A 26,083-nucleotide genomic window follows, 5' to 3' on the forward strand; every position below is an offset into this window, starting at 1 on the left:
CCAATACCACACTCTGCCGAGACCGACCACACACCCATTGTCATAATCATAATCATAATCTTAGCGTTGCCTAGCCTAACCCTAAACTTAGTTAGTGAATGTGATTAACCAGCACTTTAAACGAGAGAGCGACGACTAAGCATCACTGTCGCAGTCGCAGTTAGCAGTCGCAGTAGCAGTAGCAGTCGCAGTCACAGTCGCAGTCACAGTCACAGCTCTATTATTTGTATTAATCGATTTGAGCCCCCGTCCCTAATTTATTTCCATTTGCTGTAAATAATTTTCTAAATTATTGCATAACATTTACACTTAGCTTTAGGCCCCCCTACGCGTACTGCATTACTTACTAGCATATACATATACATATACATATATATATGTAGACATTCGAAAACTGTTCGATCCTTCGGTAGGGTTAGGGCATTATCACATAAGTCGCTTCTCCTCGAATCGAATCGACTCGAACGAACCATGCGGAAGAAGCTATTGTAATTTTATCTTATAAAAAACGTAATGTAATTTATTTATTTATAGCAGATCCTGCTCGACAAAATTAATTCAATTAAAATGTTTAAAACAAACCACCATTGCCTCTGTGTACCTACTTACTTAAGTCGTTATTATTAATTCGGAGGGTGAGCGCTAAGCAGGCGCAGGATGCAATGGAAGCGCCTCCAAACGAAACGCAGCAGAAAGTTTGCACAATTTCAGTCGATTACTTGGGCGCGAATTTTACAATATTTTTTAAGCAGAAAACCAATTAAGCAGAAAATTAACTGATATCTGTTTTATGCAAAATTTAATACATCTTCTTCTATATTTATAAAAATCTAGTGTCACGCTGTTTGTGGCTGAACTGCTCCTCCGACTCGACAGATTCATATACAACATTTTTTTTGTATATATTAACTAAGTCTGCAATTGGATGGTAAAGTATTTTTAAACTTTATTTCATTTGGATTCCTTTTAGTTTTATTTTCGGTTTTATGTCGCTTTATTTTTCGAATTTAATATGGAACTCTACTGGCAACTCTATTTTACTAACACTTATACACATCTTATACAGCACAGTATAAGTATACGGATACATATACATAAAATCAACGCTAGGTGTCGCCACGAAGATATGTATGTAGTTAAGCTGTAGATGTCATGTAAGGAACAAAATGTCATGCAACTAAATTTAATCAAACACTGTAATTTAAATCCAGTTAAACTGTACAACTAAAACAAAAAGTGAACTGATTTTTAGTTTTATATTATTAGGAATGTATTTCACATTATACATCTGTTCGATGACCGTATCCTCCATTTGATATTCTTTCATCCATTGCTCTAATATTTCCCAGTTCTGCTGGGAGAACTGGTCGCACAGAACACCATTGTCCTTCCTGGCTCCTGCTCTACCAGCGACGGATTATCTTTTTTTCCAATAAACTAATTATATTTCCTTCACAGAATTAATATCGAGAGCTACCTTTATCGGCGCCCATCGATCAGACCCGCAACAATCCAAAGGGAAAAGAAAACAAATCTGAAAAAAATAAATGGTTAAAAACCCTATTAAATTTTAATCTTGTTGGGCTTTGACAGCTCCTGCTCCTTTGTGTTCTCCTCTTGCTGATCCAATCGAAAATTCCACCCAACACTTTTAGCGACACATCCGCGTAGAAGCCCCTCGTTAAACACTTAGCCGCCATTGGAATTCCGAATGCATGAGGCGATTCACACATTATTTGGCAGGTGCCACAGCCACTGCCCCGGACGCCAAACACAAAACTTTCTTTGCTGGCCAACGATAGAGAGTAAATAGAAAAATGTACAACATTTTGCTTTGCATATGTAAACTCAACAGACGAAAGTGATTAGGTATGCCAAACATGTAGTGTAGTGTAGCCAACGATCAGCAAAGCAAACCAAAGCAAAAGTCAATGCAAACGAAAAATATTGTATCGCAATTTTTCTAACAAGTACATAAATTGGTCAGTTTTTCATTGCAGGCATGGAATATTTTTGTAAAGGTTCTGCACACAGTAGCTGCTTGCGTGTTGGTCAAATATTTCACTAGTTTGGATCATATATGATGTGACTGCTCTACTTTTTGAATCTCCAAACATCACCAACCGAAATCCAACTTGACAGAGATTTTATTTATAAGAATTTAAGGTGTTTCTTCGAGCGACCCTGTAGATCCAGCATGGCAATCCAATCCTCGGAATATTTTAATTATGAAATCTGTTAAAATATGTTGTATTGATTCCTGATCAGAACGCAACAAGATGAATCAGACAGTCATATGGACTGTATAGTTTCGGCTGTTAATATACCAGATACTTTATGGCTTTTGCAGATGTTTCCCTCTGCGCGTAATTCCCTTCTCTGTTCTATAGACACCCAAAAATAAATAGCTACCCATTATAATATTTGCCAGTTTGCTGATCGTGATCCCTAATATTAAACGTACGCGTATTGTATGTAGAAATGCTCGTATCTGGTATCTGGTGTTTCGTTGATCGTGCCCTGCAATTACTGACTCTTGTCGTGGAACTTTCGCTGTCGGTGGTTGGCATGGCTGATAGTTGTGGGTCATTTGCATATGACAAGCCAAGTGAACTGACCAACGGCTGTCCCTCCCCCAGTCATAGTTAATGGCTTGTGGGAGCCACAGTGCGTTGCAAGTGCATGCTGAGTGGAGGGAAGGAGGCAGGGCCGCAACTGGACATCTCTTGCGGCAGGCAGGCATATTTATTATAATTTGTAGCGGCCTCGCGTACCACGAAGGGGTCGTCATGCGTCCAGATTATCAACGGCTGCGGCACGACCACTCGGTCCTTAGTCGCTTATGGATAATAGTATATGTTGCATGAACTTTCTTTCACATGCGATTCGTGCTCGTAATGGCCTGCGAGATTGGGGATTAAGGGAATTTGTCAGGCGATGATCCTCTGCAGCGATTAGCTAACTGAATCTAATACACTTGTAAGCCATAAAGCTGCCCAACTCGAGAGAAAGTGCAATGTTGTGGCGCAGATTTAATCTGCTTTTTGGGCAGGCTTCATTTAGTTTGACAACTTAAATTAATTCGTCAACAAATTGGCAATTGATGACGCTTATGGGCACCGCTCAATGCATTGTGTTTTATTTTATGCAAGACGCCTACCCAAAATCAAAATCAAAGTGAAATTTTGACGGACTGACATAATGGACATTGGCAAAATTATGCGATTTTGTTACTGATGTGGCACAGCACATTTGGGCACCCTGTTGCGGGCCACAGCCAAATCCAGAGCATTCCCATGGAAAACGAAAGCGATGTGGTAACGGATGTCCAGTTCCCAGGCGAGTCTTGCACTTAATTTCTATAGAAACGTTGCACAATTAAAACGCTTGAAGCATCATCAAAAGCCGCGCACACACACACAGCGAATGAGGGGGCGGGTGTCAGTCAGAGATCAGCATGGGGGCATAAAAGATGACCACCAACTACCAGCCAGCCACCTACCTGTGCCGAATGCACAATGACGATTTTAAGACTTTCCCAACGTGTACCATAAGTACAATGGAAATTTCTTATTTTTCTGGCCAAAAGATTTATAGGAACAGTCGCACTCGCAGTCGCAGTCGCTGTCGCGGTCGAGGCAGCGCAGCCACTTGAGAAGCAAACAAAAAACGAAAGTCCAAGTGCGGTGCGGTGCCCCAAGATCAACGGCAACAATGATCATAAAAATCTTTCTCCAAATAAAAATCTATGGAAACAATTGAAAAGTACTTTTGGACACTGTGTTTTCCTTTTGTGTAATCAGGGGTGGGAGGGAGGTGGGTGGGGTGTGAGTGGATGCCACCGTTCTGGTAGCACAGGAAAACTTTTGGCTCCCAGAAGACACAATAACAACCACAACAACAACAACAAACACTCTCTCACCTCTTTCTCTCTCCCTCTCTCGATATCGCCCATTGGAATCGCACTACAAACAAAACAAAACAAAACTCTTCTCGGGCTGATCATTAATTTGATGGCTGGGCGAGAGACCATTTGAAACGTAACCCCTTAGGAAATTACTCCTCATCCGGTAATTATTGGTTTTGGTTTTGGTTTTGGGTCTGCTTCAACTCTTGATAGATCGATCGATAGACAAAAAGATCTATTTGGCTCTTCAATGTTTTTCGGATGTAACCAGCGTCTTCAGACTTCAGGCTACCGGTCCCCAAATTGCTCTATGCCGGCATTCCTTAATCTTTATAAAACAGTCGAATGCTTATAGTATATGGGCGTCAAAATGATGATTCAGTTGGTTGATGATCCGGCAGGGTGCATAGCTAGCCGCTGGCCCTAACTTGAACCCACAAGCCCCAGCAAGCCCAGCACTTCCATTCTCCCTTTCCATCTTTGGTTGCCCAAGTCGCAGTCCATTTACCCATCAACTCAGTACCTTTCCAAAGATTAAACAATTTACGGCCTTTGGCCTTTCGGACTTCATTGGCAAGCACCGAATCCCACCATAAACAAAAAAAAAAAAAAGGGAAGGCAAAGCTTGTGGATTGAAAAAAAAAAGAGAAGTCATATTTTAATTTCCAGGCCAACATTTATCAAAGCCAAAAAAAAATTATGAATTTTCCCCCCTGTTTCTGCGAGTCTCTCCGCAGCTTCCTCCAGCTTCTAAATGAATTTTTTAGTTTCGCTTTCTAATTAATTGCATTAGCCTCGGGGCGACGCCTACACAAAGTGTTTTCGATGCAAGACCGTTTTCCCTTTTTAATTTTCGCCAATTAAACGGACGCACCACAATCAAACTTTGATTACCAGCCAAATAAATACAACAAAAAAATGAATAAATATTAAAAAAAAAAAAGAAATAAAAGAAAATAAAAAAAAATAATAAACGATGACGGAAGTCAAGCGGTAATACCGCAATGAACAAAATTCTGTGAAAGGTGCAAAAGTTTTGTTGGAGAGCGGCCAAACAAACAATAAAGTGGTGAAAAAAAGCCCACCTAATGAAGACGAAAGTCGTTGCGCAAATGGAATTAAATTAAAATGGCATCAAAATGAAATAATTGTGCAATTAGCCTGAAGCACAGGCTGGCTGGCCATCGACCATCGACCACCAACAAAGCCATCGCCAAATGAAATGCCAAAGGGGCGAATAATTTTTTTAATGGCCACTCTACGAATGCTCTTTCACTTCGACCTGCAGTGTGGATGCAGCTGGAGAGTGTCTGAATGTGCCACAAGATGAAGGGAAATATTTCTGCACATGTTTCTTGTATTGCGCCAGAATACTTGCCAAGTTTTATGCATATAAATTTATGTAAAAGTGAAATTATATTATCTTTTTATGCAAATTACTCGACTGTACTTTTGGTGTTCATTCCGACGAAGTTAACCCTTTGTTGTATGGTTTGTGATTAAAATCCTTGCTGAAACGCAGATCAAATCCCTCTCCTTAGAACATTTAGCACATCAAGTCACAGAGGATCTAGCCAAGCCAAATGTCATAGCTAAGAGACGTCTGCTGATCCGCTGATCCGCAAAACAACAGCGTGCCAAAAAGTTTCGCCCATTTCTCTAATCGCGGACTTGTCTGCGACTTTATTGAATAACATTTGCGTAATTAAAAGTGTGCGAAAAGAAACCCAAATTAAATCATAGGTGTTCCAGAGGGGGCTTGCCTGCGAGCGGTGACTGGAGGAGACAACGACGTCCGAACCTTCTGTGGCGGCCATTGACACGCGTTAATTGAAAGCGCAAGTTGTCCGCGGCGTATGCGTGATTTTGTTAGACTGCTTTTGGTGGGGGGAAACAACACACACAGTGGCATGGAGGAAGGGGAGGCTACTCCTGCTGACTGTTAACGTGTCATACATTTTGCCCCAAAACACACAGAAATTGCCAGTGTGTGAGTGTCATTTGTACTTGCTGCTGTTCGCCGCTACTCACTTTCATTTGTTATGCTGAAATTTCTTTTCGTTGCTGTCTTGTCTTGTCGTTTGTTAGTGGGCAAACAGGGCCGGCGACTTGCTAAAAGTGAAATTATTGCCTTTTCAATTAGTCACAGATCCCGAAATACCAAACGATCAGTGTGCAACATCCGCCGCTCTTAGGCCCAACAAAATAAAAGGAAAGTACCTTCAATCCAGCCCCAAACGATGATTGGGCCCTGTCAAGGGGTCATGTGCTCAATTTTGCGGCACAATAAATCATCAATTCGGGTCGACGCCTCATTTTGATTAATTAGGTCTTAATCCAGCAACGATGCCCAACGATCACAGACAGACCGGAGACTAAGGCTGAAGCCTGAAGACCGAAGACCGAAGACCGAAGACTCATTGACCATTGAGCACCTCACAACAGGCCGCCTTTATAGACTTGATGGCTTTCGCTTTCAATCGCCGCCGCTGAAAACAAATTAATGGCAGTTAATAAGCTGTGGGCCAACAGCAAATTGGCAATACGGTAGGCGTGTTGACAGACGTTTTGGGTTTGGCCCTTAGGCCACCCCCCAAGTTGGTGCCTTCACTTTTCAGTGGTGCCCCCCGATCGTTTCTTGGGAATTCGATTTCTCACACTTGTCGATCGATGGCCGATCAATGATGTTTTCATCGATTGGTTCAGCGCACGCCCCCCTGCTGATGGATATTTTAATGGCTAATCATCGGAAGATATGCAAAACTGAAATCTAGTGCCAAAGCAATTCGAGGGAGAAGTTTTTATTGATTGGATTTTTCTTTCGCATGGTTAGAGACACTCTGAATTTTCGGGGTTAGTTATATAACCCCCCTCCCAAAGCTAACCAGCAGATTGTTGGCGGCGGCATCTTAAACAAATATTGGCGGAGAATGAATGTTAGTGAATATATCATCAGTTTGTGCGAATCGTTTGCACAGCTCTTGCCGTTTGCTCAAAGTTCGACCCGGGTCTTTGTTATTCTTTGTTTTGGCACCTTCTTTTGCGAGTTTTATTGTCTGAAAATGGAGCTAGGACTGCGACGGCAACTGCGACGGCGACTGCGAATGGGACTGAGTCTTGTCTGCCCCGAGTGGAGTGGAGTGAAAGTGTTGGACGATGGTCGTCATCGCTTTGGAGCGTCTGGTCTTTGTCTTAGATATCATACCGTTGATTATGCTAAAATCATTTAAAATCGTTCATAATATACGGCATTCGTGTGTCCGTGAGTTCCAGAGAGTGTCGTAATATGCATTTGAATTAATCATGGCCCACAAGACATTCTCTTCTCCCCATGAGAAAGCCATCGCATTCAACCCCCCCAACTGGTTCTGGCCACGCCACCCACGCCCACGTGCCCGGCATGCCCGATCGTAGCACTCGTTGGAAACGTTTTCCATTTCAATGGGCTTGACCACAAGAAAATAAACAAAAAACTGAACATAAAAAAAACCAAAAAAAAAAGTACAGAAAAGTGTACAGAAAAAACACTAAAAACAAAAACGACGACGAAAAAAAACTGCCAAGAGCGACAACAATAACGAAAGTGAAATTCTACAGACAGAAAAAAAAAATAAAAAAGATCGTGATGGTGGAGCCGTGTCCACGCTTGGCCAGCCAAGTGCCAGCCTTTTGCCCGACCATTATAGTGCCCCGGCCTAGCCATGGCATAGCCAGGCCCAGCCACGAGCAGCGATGGATTTTCCAGCTGTGTTGCATGCAGCACAAGTACATGTGTTGACAAAGGCCGAGACGAGTGAAATTTGGGTCAAGGAAATGCCAAACGACAGGTTGGACCTCCTGGCAGGTTGGCACATGGTCAGATCACCGTTATTAGCAGTTAACTCGTTGCCGGTTATTTCGCAAAGCGCTAATTGGCAGGCTCGGCTCTAGCACAGGCTCGCGTCGGGGGCCGATAACCCTGCTCTGCTGCCAGTGTCGCCGTATCACATATCATCTCATCGGTCAGGCGAAAGCTTCTTCCAGAGGTGCGATAACAGCGAGCGACACTGTTAGCGCTCTGTTAGCGGAGCGCTCTTAACCGCAAGGCCGCGCTGTAAACCGTTTCAGTTGAGTTCGAAACGCGCACGCGTGCAGACGAGAGAGAGAGACCTGCCTGCCTGCCTGCCTGACTGCCTGAGCAAAGAAAGAAAGAAAGCAAGCGAAGAAAACAGGAATCGGTAGCAACAGCAGCAGACGCCGAATTAGAAATGTTTACCATTTAAGCGTCGCTTAATAGAAATACTCTCACGTACGCGTCGTCGCTCTCTCGGTCTCTCGCGATATTTCGCTCGCTCTTTCTCTTCCTGCTCTGCTCTGCGGCTGAGTTAAAGTGAAAGTTTTCCACACAAAAGTGGCGAAGGTCCGTTATCTTGGCCGCTGCACGGCGACGGCCGCACAAACTCCCAATCAGACACACGCGGAGCGTTCAGTTGACCGGACGCACACGGCTGGCCATGGTCGAGAAACGACTGTGAAAGATATTCCGATTTCCCCCCCTTCGCAAAGAAGAGACTATAGAGACCATAGAGTCGTGTTGTGTGTGCTATTGCTTTGAGTTTTCTTTCGTTTGGCCCGAGCAACTGTAAATTCGCCCCGAGTCCGAGTAGAATCCAACAGAAAGCTTTATTCAAGCAAAGAGTGCGGTCAAATTAAAATATTATAAAATTCTCGATTCGCGATTCGGTTCGGAAAACGTCGAAGTTCGTTGCCTAAGTTATTTGTTTAGCTTAGCGGTTCATTGAGGGCGCGCTGTTACGACACGACACCCCCTTGTGTGTCAGTGTGTGTGCGTGTGTGTGTTCTTTTCGCACTCCCATTTCGAAATAATATACTATACTATAATAAGCCAGATACGTTCTAGGCCAGAACTCACCGACAGTGTCCAGCGAGCCACCCAGCAAACATGTTTAAGTGGGTTACGCCGGCCACAGCGGCGACATTGTCCCGCACAACAACAGCAACAGCAACGTTGACGGCGACGGCGACAACCAGAACAGCGTCAGCCACAACCACAACCACAAGAACAACAAAACCACAACTACTTTCCATCGCTTTAACAAGTTTAATAATAATAGTCGCATCATTTGTGCCGACAACAAGTGGATTTAGATCAATTGAAACGAATGGCGGTAAGTGACAGACAATTTACTTTATTGAATGGCATCGAAAGAAAGAAAGAAAGAAAGTTTAGCACACAATAAAAATGTAGAATTATGGCAAAAGAAAATCAATTTGCCAAATTGCAAGCTCATGTTGCCTCGCTGTGTGGCTGTGGCTGTGGCTGCCACTGTGGCTGCCGCTGACAAATCGAATCGTGTCAGTGGCTTCCACATCCATCCATTGAGTGAAAGCCTGGCCTCGGCATGGCCCCGGCCTGGTCGAGTTGACAATGCACAGCACAACATAAACTATGCCTTTGTGCCAATAAATGAATCAGAAAAACTTTGGCACAGAAAACTCTATTGCTCTTTCGAATGGCTTTCCACACTCCACGCACTTGGTTCCACAATTATTTGGTTCGTTTTATGCTACATTACGGTCACAAAGCAGCCCCAACCTAGGCACAAAAGACCTACAGATGAGCCCCACACCACACACCAGCTCATATAGATAGATAGACAAACAGACAGACCGACTTTCCTTATGACAGTTTTTAGTGTGTGTTTGCTTTTGAGCGCGCTGCTCTTCAGCTGCTCTTCAGCTGCTCTTCGTGTTAATTGCTCAAGTCATTTTGTCGATTTAAAAAGTGAAACAAATTTCTAGAGTGTCAGGCCATTAGCTTAAATCGAAGGCACTGGCACAGACCCAACCCAATCAGATGCGGATTGAGCTCAAGTAAAAAAAACACTCTAAAGACTTGGCAAACAAAAATCTTATTGTCATAATAAGGAAGGAAGCACTGATCTTCGCCCCAAACAGAAACAAATAAAATCTGTGAGCATTCTGCTGCTCTTACAAGTTAAATTGGACACCACATCATTACCATTTCTTGGGCATCGTAAAAGAGAATCAAAGAAAATCTTTATGAGGTGAAATCAAAACAATATACAATCATTATCATTGGATGGAACAAACACTTTGGCATAGATGAAAGGCACCGAAGTAATACTTGTGGAAATGGTTATGGTAAAATAGCTAAACAAATACTCGTATTTAGTAGACTGAAATCAGTTGAGTTCATCCGCTAATTCCACACAGACTTTAATATTATTTAAATACCGATTATAATTGCAAGCAATTCTCGATTATTTTTACCTGACTTCACTCGTAGTTCGATCCTTTCTATGGGCATGGGAACTACTGTATAGAATGATCCAAACATTATACAATCTATGGCTGTAGTTTATTTTCTCTATGCTGGAGGGTTCTACAGAAAAAGTCAAGAAAAGAAAATCAATGCTTCCGTTTGCCACATCCAAGAACTCTGCTGCGTCAGTTTGGTGAGGAAGTGAGGCGAATGGCAATCAACAGAGGTACTCACACACACAGATGCACAGACAGACAGACATCGAGTAGATCGCCCGGTGTAAAACAATAGAAAAACAATTTTCAATTTCTATTTGAAGCAAAGTCTCTGAAAAAAAGCAGTTGGATCGATAAAAGAAAACGCGTGCGAAATGAAAATGTCTTGGCCAGCAGCCAGCAGCCTCAGCAACAGTCACAGATTCTGATTGAAGCGTGTGCCAGTTTGTGGCTGTTGCTGTGGTTTCTGACGCACTTGTCGGCCTGCAGTTGCCTGCAGTTGCCTGCAGTTGACTTTGCGGTAGTTTGAGACTTGGCCTGGCCCGGACCGGACCGGATCGGCATTGGTCGAACTGGCCTGGGGGCAGGAAGCTGTTGTGAATGGAAGAGTTGATGTGTCTTGCAGTGGCAGTTGCTCTCTGGCTGCGGGCAGCATTCAGTCTGCCAGTGATCTGTGCGATGTGCGATGGACAGTGTTCGGCTAGCCAGTCAGAGTCAGATAATTTCAGGAGCACGTTTTTACCGCTGTCCAATGCATCAACTTGGCCAATTTCTGCTCCACATATATGGCACGATGGCTCTGGTCCAGCATATCGAAACCAACACCCACAGGAATTCTGAGTTTATGCAAATTACGGATTCCATAATTTCACATCTCTCTCTCTCTCTCTCTCTCTCTTGCTTACTTGCAATTAATGTGAAAGCGACATTTGGACTTTCTTCCGTGCTTTCGAGAGGGCTGCCGCTGCCGCTGTCGCTGTACCTGTGCCCCCCTTCCCCCAGCCGTTGTGGAAATGATTTTCCCACAGCCATTTTACACATCATAAAACTTAAGACAATCGCATTAAAACTGTGACAGATCACAGATCACGAGCATCGAGTGGCAAGAGAGCACTTCACCTTACATATAGATTGCACTTCCTACCCCCTCCAGTCGCAGTCCCAGTCACAGTCCCAGTCACCAATGAAACTATTAGTGCATGTGAACAAAACACAAACAGAAGTGGAAAACAGAGACAGACAGAGACTCACACGGACACACACACATTTGTTGTCTTCTGGTTTATCTTTTAAGCTCATCAGCATTGTTTCAAGTGCCTACTACTCGTATTCGTATTCGTATTATTGCGGAGGGGAGCCCATCCATGCCCAATGCCCAATGCTGATGATGCTGTGCCACCGTTTGGTCGCCTTACTACCATCGACACAGAGCAGTTACAAATTATCGGGCCTGTCAGCAGAGACACACACAGCAAATAGAGAGAGACAAACGGACAGGCAGACAGACCAACTTCGAGTGGTATGTTATGGATGCGTTGTCTAACAGGAAATACAGAGACGAGAGACGGCAGACATCAAATTTGTTTTGACATGTTTGGCGGTGAAAGTGAAATTCTCTACGAGCTTGCTTCGCCTCTGCCTCTCCTCGCTGCCCGACTGCCACTTGCCACTGTGTGGTGCTTCCGCCGCATGAAAGCACAAATTCTTTGGGTTTTTTATTTGGGGCTTTTCCATTCGCATGGAAATCAAGAAAATGCATTAAATTCTCTATACTGTACATCTAGAAAATCGTTCATGTCATTGCGATGCTGCAGGGATTTTCCCAGGCCTGTCTGTGCTGTTCTCATGGCTTTGGGTATCGATTGGAAATGCTTTTGCCAAAATCAAAAAAAAAAAAAATCAAAATGATGTCACTTATTGTGAGCAACCGCAACTTTCACTGCTCATTCACACCGTTTTTGTATTTCCCGCTCATCGCAATAAAAAATATGATGAAATTCAGCAAATTGGTTGCCAAAACGTTTCCATTTTATGGCCACCTAATTTGATTTATCATCTAAGATTTCACGAGTATATATATTGTGATGAATTTTCACCAAATTGAATTTTATTTACCTTCCCGCCCCACCCCTTTGTTGCATTGCATTGTTGTCTGCCTGCCAACGGAAATCCGAGCCAAGAGCCCAGAGCCCAAAGCCCAGAGCATGACCTGGCAAAAAGTGACCACGGAAGAATAATAATGGTAATGAAAACAAAACGAAATTCGTTTTGTGCATAACAGCAGACAGCAGGCAGCAGAGACTACTACTACCAACAAATGAAACTGTCTCGGAGCGACATCCAAACATTGTACAAGTTTCCCAAGTATCCCAAAGCACGGCTCTGTTCTTTCCTAATGCCAGAAGACTAATGCCTGAGACAACCTGTTGGTGTTGGCTGACACCGTGTGATTATCGTTCCTATTACCGCTGACAGTCGGAACAGTCATGGAGATGCTCACGTGAGAAATGGAAGTTCATATTTGCACAACTCAACTGAAAATATTCATACTCGATCATCGCGCTACTCTTAGCCTTTTATGGTGCACGTCCTCTGCTTTTGCTTAACCACATTTGACCACTTGGTTTAACAAACAAAATGTTTAACTTGTTAGTTGAGCGCCAAACCGCAGTCGAACACAAAATCCAACAAAGTGGAAGCTATAATTAAATGCTGATTATGCAAAGAGTTTAAAATTCTACAAATCGAAACACTGAATAAATGAAATAATTAAATAATGATGGCCTTGAATGCAAATTTCAACTTCTCTCCCTTGTATTTCCTTTCAAGAGAAAAGGTTGCTCTACAATGAGTTATTTTTTGATCGATTGTTTAGTCAATATATACTGAAATCTTCTAAGAATATATCACTAAATGCCAATGATTTTATAAGTGCTTTATCTGCATCAGCCTTTGAGATTTGGCATTGAAAAAGCCAGCTAAAAGAGTGTGCAAAAATCATAAATTAACACGTGCTCTAATTATTATTTTCACACTATTTAATATGGTTTCTGCAAGCGATATCTTATCACTTGCTCATCCCTGATTTTCGTTGGCTTGTGTTGAGTTCTGGTTTGGCCACGAGCGGCCGGAAAATTATAGTTGCTATTAGAAATGGATGCGTAAAATGCATTCCCCCTTCTGCATTCAGCTAAATATGTACTACACATAAGAGTATAATGTACGTATTGTGTATGTATGCAGGTGAGTATGTACTGTACGGGCAGGCTGCTTGGCAGCCGCTGGGGGCATTTACTTGCACCATTCACTGTTAACTTACCGGTCTTTTCGGTCGCACCAGTCGCTGTCGCTGTCGTCGTCGTTGCCTTGCCGCATTTTATTTGGGTCACTGTTACAATTTACACCGCTTGTCGGGTACGGGACGGGACGAGAGGCCAGGTGTAGATGCGATGACCAGTTGGAAGAGGCTGTGCCCGAGATGCTGTGCTGTGCCAAATTCAAGAGCGACACCCAATGCCGCCGACCCACAAGTCGGAGCAGAGGCAGAGGCAGAAACTATAGACGGTCATCTGGGTATGGGTATGTGTAGTGTAGGTGTAGCGTGTAGTGTGTGTATCGAGCAGTTTGCGACTTTCAAATCAAATTTTATGTAATTGTAATTCAAGGTGGGCCATCGCAATCATCCCCAGTTCCTCGGCGCTCCAAGCTCGCGTGCAAATCGCTTATAGCTGGAGTTGGAGTTGGAGTTGGTTATATAGTGCATGCCACAGTCCAATTCGCAGTGAGACTAGCAGACTAGTAGAGCATGGAGCGGGTTATGTTTATGCTGATGATATGCCGTGTGCTGCTGCTGCTGGTGCAGCTACTGAATTGATGCTGCTGTTGTTGTTGTTCAACAATTCAATTACAATGTGATTAATAGAAATGTTTTGTTGCGGATCAGCTGTCATGTGGAGTGGAGTGCCAGGCGCTTTATCGGATACATCAAAACAGCAAAAACTTAGCCAAACATTCCGCCCGCAATATCCCCCTTAAAGGTCAAGCAAAGAGCCCAAAACTTTCCATTTCTCACACGCAAAATGGGAAAACTTCTTGCGTGATGACACCGCAGATTGACCATGAGAAAGATCCACACTAACGCACATACAGTATCCGCACGTAAAAGCCATTAAAATTAATAAAAGAAAAAAAAATGAGCATAATAAAATACAGCAAAAATGAACAAAAAACAATACAAATCTCTGTTATGTGGTCCGAGAAACTGCACTCTCGCCATAGCCATAGCCATAGCTATAGCTATAGCTGGTGTGGCTTTGGGGTCTGAGACTCCTCTCTGCCTCTACCTCCACCGATCCGACGATAATTAGTAGCCCAAATCAAGCGATTCATGAAAAGTAAACAGTTTTTCCTTGGCTTTTGTCTAAGAAAAGTGAAATTAGCCTGCGCTGAATGCCGAGAGATGTTTTATGTTAATTCCATGAAAAGTGACATTTGGTTATGTTTTTCTCCCTCTGTCCAGCCATTCGTTGGCCATTAAGGTGGCATATTTCTATAGTCAATAAGTCGTTAGAGGAGGTATTTTTTTTGTTCCCCCCATCACACAGTAAGTTTCTCTGTTGAATTATTGGATGGGAAATGACTTATACTTATAGGCGTACTATGAAGGAATGTTAGTGCCAAACACATTGATTTCCCCTCCCCTACTTAACGAACTATTCGATTTCACTTGACCCAGTTCTGTGCCACGATCCTGAATCGGTTAATAATTCGTGTAAACTTAGCCCCGAGAATATTTAACACTTTCACAACGCAATTAGAGCAAGATTAAAATATACGTTAAATGCAAAACTACCCAAGATCCCAGATCTCAGTCGATGTCGATACACAACAACAAAAACAACAACAACACGTGGTGTTGCATGTTTACTCTGTGTACGAAAGTTTTTTTTCTGTTCTGTTTTTTTTTCTTTACTTCTTTTTTATGTAGTTTTTTTTTGCAGTCTTTTGGGCTAATTGATCGATAATAATTTTCCATTTTACCGTTGAAGCGCCTCGTTCGTTTACATTCTTGGAGTGCTTCGGCATTTCGAATGCTTCGGCAACAAAACAAGTTCTACGAAATCTCAGAGCAGAGCAGAGCAGATCGGATACGATCTGATCCGAGCGGAGCTCTCTTTTCTTCTTTGGTTTATGCTTCAGTCTTCAGTCTTCTCTTCTCTTCCCTACCCCTCTCTTGCCTTGTCATTTGTGTGCAGCAAAACATATTCATGATTTAATTAATTTCCATTTGGCCGTGTGCATAAATTTCAGTGGTGCACCCCAAAACAGTGAACGGACGACGGACGACGAACTGTTCCGTTGGTCCATGGCCCCAGGGCACCCGGTGACACACTGAGCCAAGTGCCTCTTCCTCACCTGATGCATGCAACCAAAAATTTTCGGCTATTGAGCCAATTTCCTTGCATGATTAATGACATTGCCACCAAGCTGGGTCTCTGGTATTCTCTTCTCTTTTCGTGTTTCCCGGCGCTGACGCTGGCGATGGGAAGACAAACTTGTTATCTCATTTTGCAGCTGCTTCCTTCATTCGCTTTTAAGCATCGAAAAAATGTTTTAAAGCGACGCAAAATTATTCAGGCGTTTGACACACTTTCGTTCCCCCGGCCAACAGCAGTCTGTGTGTGTCTGTGTGTGTGTGTGCCGGCTTTTTTTGTATCTGGCTCTCAGGTGTATCAGCCGGGGGGCATCGATGCTGTAACCTATTTTGCATGCATCACCCGCGATTATTACGTTTGACTCGCATGCATCTTGATCCATCAATTAGGGTCAGAGGCACTCCACCAGGGAGATCTATCCCTCAGCCTACAAAGGCGTTAAGTAGCGTCTGAGTCCAGCATAGCACGTACATTCTTGGGCCACAGGGTAACAAGTGCGCGGGGCCCCGCCCTCATGTGTGTTTCGGGAGTCGTGACTGGGTAGCCATTAACATTCTTTGCATATATTTGAGTTGAACTGTTTGTTGAACATGCCTCCCCATAACTGATAATGTTCTTTCTTATTTAAAGTATCTATCCATCTATACACTTAGAGAAATATGGCATTGTAAAAAGAAATACACCCATTATTAAATTTAAAAATTCGGGTTTTAATGCGGCTCATATTTAATTTCAATATAAAACACTTTAAACTTGTAGAAAATATATTTAAATTAAATATTTTCATATTAATGTACAAAAATTTAAAAGAAAAAACTTTCTTTTTAAAATTTTCACTCTCCTCTAAAATCTATTTCTATTAAAGTTTCATCCTCAGGGCCCATTTCTCTGCGTGTACATTTTCAATTTGTTTCAGTTACGAGCATATCAAATAAATTATGCTAAACTGCATAATTATCGCTGTTTTATCGTGGCTGTGTTCACATCCATTCATCCTTCATTAAATCAGATATATAATTAAGTCAGCTCTGCGGCTCTGCTAGCTCCAACGGTTTCGTGGCTCTCTCTCTCTCTCTTTATGTTAACTCTGCCTCTGTATAGTTACAGATCACTGTTAATAGGCGTTGAAGAGCTTTTGTCTGTTCCCGCCCGTGGCTGTTTCCCACGTCTCTTCGCTTCTCTTCTCTTCTGCCTAGCCCTGTGCCTGTGCCTCTCGTGTTTAATACTTAAGAGCACTTGAGTGTCTAATCATAAAAAATGCGAAATGGTCTGCAAATAATAAAGCTGCAAGAAAGATGATTATTATTTTATTAGTAGACGCCGCCGCGCTCGCGCCAGGAGAAGAAAAACGAAATCGTTTTCAGAGATGAATGAACAGAATTAAAGTAAAAAGGAAACGAAAAAGAAAAAGCCCAAAAAAGAAACGGAATAGACACAGAAACAGAAACACTATCACTTTTTTTTCCCAATTATGTATGTATGTACATATTTTGACTGTTATTCTAATGGAGGTTTTTTGCACTACTTTTTGCCCAAAATACACTTGTCTTTACTTTCACTCGGATTCGACGATGGCGCTGCTGCTGCTGCTGTACGTGCCCCGCATTCTCGTATTCGCCATGATTCATGGCCTGGCCCGAAGACCCTATACGAGTAGTACGGCTGCTGCTTCCTGTGATTTCGATTTCGTTACTTGCTGATTTTCATTTAATTAGCACAGAACTAATTGCTGCCATAGCCCCAGAACCTATACATATATGTACATATGTATATACCGCTACTTGTGTGCGTTTGCATTGAGGACTTTGCTCCAGTTTAACGACCAAACATTGACACAGTCCGCGGCGCAGATTGGGGCCACCAACAGCCGCAAGTGGAGCGCGCGTCTGCGAGGTGTTAATTTGTCAGCATAAAACCCGTCACAAGTGGACGACTGCTCGGCTGCTAGGCGGCTCGGCTGCTTTTCCACTTTTGGTTTAATTGCTGTCAAAATCAATTTCGGCCCAAATGTCAAGAGCCTGGGCAGTAGAGCAACTACTGAAAATACCCTCTCCATTGTGCTGGCGTTTAGCTGGGAGATACTCAATCGCTTGCATTCTGTGTGGGAAAGGGTATTCAAAGCTTCGAACAGCCACAGCAAGCCCTTTGCTCTTCTGCACACTCCTCATTTTGCAAATGAGCTGGAAATAAAACTCTCAAGTGCATTGCACCTGGGCCAGGGCCTGAACTTTGACTGGCAAGTGGATGATGGCGTTGGCTGGCACGGCACGGCAAGGCACTCCAACTCCACCTCCACCTCCACTCGCGGTTTGGTTACCAGTTGGCACTCGTAACTTGGTACCTGCACTGGCGGCCACTTTCACTTGGCTTTGCACCGTTCCGTGTGGTTACTAGTTACTGGTTTGGGGTTTCGGGTTGCCTTTGGCAGCCCACAGAACAGGGAAATTGCTGTCGCTGTTAATTGAGTTTATTATTAGTTTTTTTCTGCCCGAGGCAGCTGTTCGTCATAATTGGCACTGAAAGAAGCAGTTATGCTATAAACCAATAGAAAATATTTAAGATTGTCACTTTCATTGAGGAAATTCCACATGCGCATCATTTTCACTATGGCCGGCAGTTATAATCCAATCAAGTACAGTTGAGTGGCCAGCAAGAGAGAGAGAGAGAGAGATGGAGAGAGAGAAAGAGAGACTTGAACTGAGCTGAGCTGAGTGACATCTTAATTAAGCTTTGGCCACGGGCCACGGCTTGAAAATTATTGGCAACACAAAATCTGGATGAAAATTTGCTAAACTTTCGAATATTTGTATTTATTTATATTCGTTCAAAGCAAATGCATTTCTCTTTATATTTGGATTCCCTTGCTTATCCTTGTCACCTTTTTGCCTCTTTGCAGCTGGACGCAAGCTGTTTGGTGGCTACCGCATCACCCCCAAGCACTGCCGTGCCACAAAGACGCTGCCCAGCTCCGATCCTCGAGCGAATGGCCCCACCATCTGCATGTTCAATCACGAGTGCGCGCAGCGCGGCGGCGAGGTGGTGGGTGCCTGCATGGATGGCTTCCTGTTTGGGGCCTGCTGCCAGATACCGCCCACACACGAGCTGGCCAGCACGCTGATCAATGAGGCACAAAACGCCTACTTCCAGCAGCACCAACACCAGCAGCAGCAGCAGCACCAGCACCAGAAGTTGCAGCAGGCGGCAGAATCCTCCTATGAGCAGCACCAGCAGACGCTGAACAGCGCCGAGCAGACGGCGTCGCAGCCATCTCAGCATATCTACGATGAGCAGAACCTAAACAAGGTCTATCAGCAGTTGGGCAGCAGCAGCAGCACCACCAGCACCACCAGTACCAGCACCAGCCCGAGCAGCCTCCCCAGCAACAACTACAGCGTGGAGCAGGAGCCAGAGTCCGTGCCAGAGCCAGAGCATCCCAAGAACGAGCTTGTCTATGGCAGCAGCACGTCCACAGAGGTATCCACACAGTCGCAGTCATCGTCCTCCAGCATAGAGTTCGAGCAGGAGCCACCTGTTCAGCAGTCGATAGCCAACGAGGAGGTGATCATCTCCAACGATCTCAATGTCCAGAAGGTGCAGCAGCAGCAGCAGCAACAGCAGCAGCCACCCGTTCTGCCGCCCACTGTCCATGTGCACAAGCACTCGGTGACCATTAACTCGCCCTCGTCGCCGCCCCAAAACGATGACTTTGTGATGCAGGTACTCAGCACGTTGCCCCCAGAGCATGCCGACGATCACCGCATCTTCTTCACGACGGAGGTGCCCATGAAGATTGTCAGCGGCCTGCAGGAGCAGACCAGCTCCGAGTCCAACTCATTTGAGGAGACACCAGCAACGCCGCCAGCCACAAGGAAACCCACAGAGAAGCCAAAGCAGAAGCCCAAGCCGAAACCTGTGCCTCAGTTGGCGGAGACCATGAAGCGACCCATTCAGCAGCAACAGGCCCAGCAGCAACAGGCACAGCAGCAGCAACTGCAACAGCAGCAGCAACAGGCCCAGCAGCAGCTGCAACAGCAGCAGCAAGAGGCCCAGCAGCAACTGCAACAGCAGCAGGCCCAGCAGCAACAGCAACAGGCACAGCAGCAACTGCAACAGCAGCAGCAACTGCAACAGCAACAGGCCCAGCAGCACCAGCAACTGCAACACCAGCAACAGACAGCGAATCCTCAATCGAAGCCAAAGCCGAAACCTGCGAATGTGCATCACCACAATCATTTGATCCTGGACGGCGGAGAGTTCACACACAGCGACATCACCCATCCGGGAGCCGATGCCGATCTCGTCGAGGATCTGCAGTTCTCCACCGGCTACGGACCACAGCCTGTATACGCAGACCCGCCACAGCAGGTGCAGCAACAGCAACAGCAGCAGCAGCAGCCGGCAGAGCAGAGTTACATCTCCAAGCGGCCAGCAGCAGCGGGTCAGGGTCAGGGCCAGGGCCAGGGCACCACCGTTTCCTCGATCACCACACACGTGGACTCCATCGAGTCGATCATCCTGCAGCTGAACAACACCAGCCATGGACCCAGCTACAATGTGGTCAGCCAGCAGACGCCCTCGTACGGCTATGCCGAGCAGACTGCGGCTGCGGCTGCCCAAAGCGAAGCTTCAGCCGAGGCAATCACTGCCCAGCCGCCGCCCCCTCAGTACTATCAGGAGAGCGATGCGGAGAAGGGCCAGGACTACGGCTACACGAGCACAGCCAACTACGATGCCACCTACGACAAGGTGTCCGACGAGCAGGATGCCTCCGCCGCTGCCAGCCAGTCTGCCGAGTCGCCCACAGCGCGTCCCGTCTCCGGAGAGGACACCTCCGCGGTGTTTGAGGACCACACCATGCCCGCCAATGGCTACCACGATGCAATGGCCGATGCTGCGCCCCACACCTCGGAGTTCAACAAGATGCCCGTGCCGGTCGTGGGCATTGCCTATCCCTTGGACATGTCCTACTTGGAGGAGGAGGAGAACGATGCGGCGGCAGGCTACGGCCAGCTGAGCAGCGGCTCCTACGAGGCCAACACCGAGTCCAACTACCAGAAGCTCTCCACTGTCGAGACGGAGCAGCCACAGCAGCAGCAGCAGCCGCAGCAGCAGCCGCTGCCCGTTCCCACCTACGTGCGCCCCACGACAAACGCCAACAAGCCGAACCGTCCCGTTGCCTCGTACATCGGCATGGTGACCATGCAGCACTACAACCAGCAGCAGCAGCCATCGATCGGTGACCAATACCAATCCCAATCCCAGTCGCAGTCCCAATCCCAATCCCAGCTGCCCGCCGAGGTGTCTGTGTCCTCGCACACCACCAAGGTGCAGGAGCAGTACGACGAGAGCTCGCAGACGACCACTCCTGGAGCACAGCAGCGACCTCAGTACGATAGTGTGCTGGAGGATGCATCCTCGGAGCGACCCGTGCTGATCACGGCCAGTCCCAGACCCCGCCCCAAGCCAAGCACAAAGCGGCCCATCGTGAAGCGACCCATCAGCCAGGAGAACACCAAAAAGAAGCCTCATCCCCAGGCTAGCAGCAGCAGCAGCAGCTACGATGCCGGTGAGTCGCCCATCACGCACATTCAGATCAAGAAGCCCTCGCCCAGCTACAACCAGGAGCAGGAGACGGAACAGTCCGGCCAGTCCAGGCCAGCAGTGGGAGGCAGCACCGCCGCGGCGGCAGTGACCAGCTACGATCAGCAGCCAACGCGTCCGGCCAACAACTATGATCAGCCAGATCCACCCTCGGCTCCAGCCTCCAGCTCCAGCTACGATCAGCCCGAGGCACCCACCTCCAGCTACGGCCAAGGCCGACCAGAGGCTCCACTCGCACAATTTGATCAGCCGGCACCGCAGCCACAGCCGCAGCCGCAGCCATCCCTGAACTACAATGAGCAGTCGGTGGCCAGCTCGCCGGGTCGCCAGCCATCCACATCGAGGCCCAGTGCCACCAGCTATGTGACCGGACCCAGCACACCCCGTCCGCCGGCCACCGTCGACTACCATTACGACAATGTGCCGCCGCTGTTCATGGCCGACGACAAGCTGGACGCCTTCATCCAGAGCACGGCGGAGAACATTGTGGGCTCCACGCCGGGCAACTATCAGCCCCCACTGGTGGCCACTGCATCGACGCCTGCCTACGCACAGCGACCCACCAGCAGCGGCAGTGGCGGCCCCCACGGAGGCCACAAGAAGCCCACCTTCGTGCAGATCAATGGCACACCGAGACCGCCACGGCCAACGGTGCTGATCACGCCCAAGCCGACGGCCATCAACAGTTTGCCATCCACCACGGGATCGTTTGTGTACAATCAGCTGGTGACGCGACGACCAGGCGGTGCACCGGTCAGCTCCAACGACTTTGAGGATCCCGGCTACTTTGGAGGCAGTCCCGCGCACGTGTCCTTCACGCAGTCCACCACGGACTCGGCCTATCCGGCGCCGTCCGACGATAAGCCCGCCTTTCCCGGTTACTTTGGGCCAACGCCCTCGTATCCGGCCTTCTCGGTGCCCGGCGAGAAGGTGGGCCAGAATGTGATGGAGGAGACGTACACGTCGCCGAATGACTTTGTCAACTTCCCGCCGGTGCGCAATCCGAATCTGAACATGTCCGCCGCCTCCAGTGCGGTGACCAGCGACGTGGATCTCTCCACGCCCGCCTTCGTCGAGGATGTGGTGCTGAAGGACAAGATGCACACGCTGGTCCACAAGCTGGTGGCCTCGCTGCAGGGCAACTTTGAGGCTCTGGCCGACATGATCGATGAGCCGACGGGCAACAATTCGGCAGCCACCTATCAGGCGGGAGCTGGAGCTGGAGCTGGCGGAGCAACCACTGCCACGCGCAAGCCCACGCGTAAGCCCGTGCGAGTGGCCTCCACGGCGAAGCCGAAGGCCACCACCAAGAAGCCCGTGACACGCGTCTCCACCAAGGCGCCCAACAAGAAGGCCTCGGCCAGCAGCACCACCCGCAGGCCCGGCACACGGCGCACCACTCTGGCACCCAAGACCACCGTTAGCACCAGAAAGCCGACCGCAGCCACCAAGAAGCCCACACGACGCGTCAGCAGCACCGTGAAGACGACGACGGAGAGCTCCGCTCGGCCCGTCGACGATGAGATTGTGGACGAGGAGGATGAGGAGGATGTCAATCCGAATCCCAGCGACAACGAAATCGATCAGGGATCGACGCTCAGCAGCTACGGCGGAACGAATGGCCGCAAGATCCGTGAGTGTTGAGTGAATGTAGCATGGACCCGAAACAACTGTCTCTTTCTCTCTCTCTCTCTTTCTCTCTCTCTTGTTTACTCTCGCTCATGCCTGTAACCAATCCAAATCCAAAACCGATCCTCCCCACCTCCCCCCACATGGCATTTACAAATTGTTTCCAAACCTTTTTAGCGCGTCGCAAGAACAAAAGAAGAAACCCAAAACCCGCTTAAATCCCCACCCACCCAACCCCCTACCCTAGTTCTAGTTGCATCCCACCTCCCACCAGCCACCCCCTCCCACTCCCAACCATTCCCGATCCATGTAATTTTCCCATATAGCAATAAACGTCGTTCGATGCTTTCTTCCTTAATGATCCTCCTTTCCTCATCTCTCTCTCAATGTCATCTCTCGATCGCTCCTCTCTCTCTCTCTCTCCATCTCTCTCCATCTCTGGCTCTGTCTTGGTCTGAACACTCCCCACTCCTAACCTCGCATTTCCATCTCCCCATCTACAGAATGCGGCGTCCGACCACACGTCAAGTCCGGCCGCATTGTGGGCGGCAAGGGCTCCTCCTTTGGCGCCTTCCCCTGGCAGGTGCTGGTTCGCGAATCCACCTGGCTGGGCCTGTTCACAAAGAACAAGTGCGGCGGTGTCCTGATCAACAGTCGCTATGTCGTCACCGCTGCCCACTGTCAGCCTGGGTAAGTTTTTACTTTCCACCCATGCCCCATATCCAGCATCATTTCATTGCCTTTATGTTGATCTGTGCAGCTTTCTGGCCTCGCTGGTTGCCGTCATGGGTGAGTTCGATATCTCTGGCGATTTGGAGAGCAAACGTTCCATTACCAAGAACGTGAAGCGCGTCATTGTCCATCGCCAATACGATCCGGCCACGTTCGAGAACGATTTGGCTCTCCTGGAGCTGGACAGTGCCGTGCAGTTCGACACCCACATAGGTGAGTAGTTACTAGGTCAGCTCTGGTACAGGCAAAACCACTTAACCACATTTCCCCCATCTCCTTTTCCAGTGCCCATTTGCATGCCCAAATGATGCGGCGGACTTTACTGGTCGCATGGCCACCGTGACCGGCTGGGGGCGTCTCAAGTATGGCGGCGGTGTGCCCTCCGTTCTGCAGGAAGTGCAGGTGAGTGTTCCCCCTACCCAAGAAACAAACAATGAGCCACATTTTTAATGCATTTTTCAAATGACAACAACAGGTGCCGGTTATCGAGAACAGCGTCTGCCAGGAGATGTTCCACACCGCTGGCCACAACAAGAAGATTCTCAACTCGTTCCTGTGCGCTGGCTATGCCAATGGCCAGAAGGACTCGTGCGAGGTAAGAATGGAGTGGGCGGTACAGTGGGACAACATCCAGAGAGTGTTTCGCTAAAACTTTTTTTTAATTTATCTGACAGGGTGACAGTGGCGGTCCGTTGGTGTTGCAGCGTCCCGACGGGCGCTATGAGCTGGCTGGAACCGTTTCGCATGGCATCAAGTGTGCGGCGCCATATCTGCCCGGTGTGTACATGCGTACGACCTTCTACAAGCCCTGGTTGCGCAGCATAACAGGAGTCAAATAAGGAGCTGCCAGGGGAGCAGCAGCAGCAGCAGCAGCAGCAGCAACATTAGGGGGCAGCGGCAGCATCAGCAAGTGTAAATAGAAAGTAGAGTTTAAAGAGTTGTGGACAAAAACAAAGCAAACAAAAAACAAAACAAAAGGCGTGACCCAGACTGTTAAGCATCCACGTCGCATTCACCATTCTCTCCTCCTCCTCCTTCTCCGTGTCCGTGTCCGTGTCCCTCCACCAAGCATCTATCCTCATTCCATTAGTTTTAAAGTTTAACCGCGAAACGAAAGCGAAATACTCGAGAGTGAGATGCAAAGATTCAGACGAGCTTTGACTTTGACGAGCGTGTTGCAGGCTCTCTCTGTGCCCCTAACACTTGTAGAGTCTGAATGAGAAAATTACTCGTATATGTATTTTAGTAAGCAAATATTTATTCTAGTTCTAAGCCTATTTATTTATTTATTTATTTGTAAACCAATTTGTAAATCGCATTATCGACTTCAGTTTTGATTCAACTAAAAATAAATTGTTAATTTTCATAGGCAAATTGTTGTTATGTTCAAGTGAAAGAAACGAGCGAACAGAGAGAGAGAGATAGAGAGAGGGCAAATGTTTTTAGTTCAATTGAATTTACTAATTTATCTAATTATACGACTAATTTTTTTATCTCTTTACGTTTTATGTTAATTGTTAAGCGAACGAACAAAGCGATGCGAAAAGAAAACCCACAAAATCCAATAATAAAAAATAAAACAAAAATAAATTAAATATTTGTATAAATATTTCGGCGAAACTCTGCCGTGTTTGCCTCCTCTGTGAATGTAATTTTCTTTTCTACTTTGCACTCGAAGGACTGCCAATAAAATTCTGCAACGACAACCCAAAAGCAATCTCCGAACAACAAGTCAACAGAGGGGGAAAGTCCAAATGTCTCAGTATGCTGCAATTTCCGACGGCTCCAAGCTGCAAACTCATTTTAATACAGTCCAAGGCAGCACCAAATGGAAGTGCCATCTGCATTGCCGCCCCCTGTCAGCTGCACCCAGAATATTGAATGCTCTTCGGTCAGGGCAGGTTCCCTCTCTGCTGGGATTCCCCCGTGCACAGTGGCTATTTGTTGGTTGAAATGCCACAGCAGCAGCCAGACCCACAGCCACACAGCAAAAAGCAAACTTTATTCCCCCCCCCCCCAGCAGCAAGTTTTTGCATTAAAATTTCAATAATATTTACAAGTATACTTAAGGAAACTACAGAAACTAAGTACCAGCCACAATTTTAAAGATACTTAAATATCATACAAAAGTCAGAACTAGCTGTTATTTGGATCTTTAAAAACAGAAAAAACAGAGAGACGAAAAACCGGAAAAAAAAACAAATCAAGCCAGTAATATGTGTATTAAAGCTATCCAGTAAAAGCCTAAGGCTATTAGCTTTATATGTCAGAAACGCACTAAGTGATGGAGCGGCAGTTACTTTGCATTTCGTTAATATTGCTATGCCAGTGGCACCACCAACAGCAGCAGGAAATCATTATGCTATTGTACACAATGTCCTGAAGGTCATGCAGCCCCCGAAATGTTCTGAAAGCACTCACAGCAGCCGGCACTTTTCATCTAATTTAACGACACAAAAACAAACGCGTGTGCTTGTGTCTTCTTTGTTGAACAGAT

General features: G+C 46.6%; 1 protein-coding gene across 1 annotated transcript; it reads left to right on the forward strand.

Annotated features, from left to right (window-relative positions):
- Positions 1-8,849: 8,849 nt before the first annotated feature.
- Positions 8,850-25,136, forward strand: LOC111081478 (serine protease filzig). Its single transcript, XM_041593135.1, is given in 9 exon segments — positions 8,850-9,075; positions 18,521-19,584; positions 19,792-22,858; positions 23,358-23,544; positions 23,615-23,799; positions 23,872-23,885; positions 23,887-23,988; positions 24,062-24,181; positions 24,261-25,136. Coding segments are annotated over 9 exon segments (5,130 nt in total). The 3' UTR covers positions 24,426-25,136.
- The last annotated feature ends 947 nt before the right edge of the window (positions 25,137-26,083 follow it).

This window comes from Drosophila obscura, unplaced genomic scaffold, assembly GCF_018151105.1.
Source record: "Drosophila obscura isolate BZ-5 IFL unplaced genomic scaffold, ASM1815110v1 contig_186, whole genome shotgun sequence".
NCBI lineage: Eukaryota > Metazoa > Arthropoda > Insecta > Diptera > Drosophilidae > Drosophila > Drosophila obscura.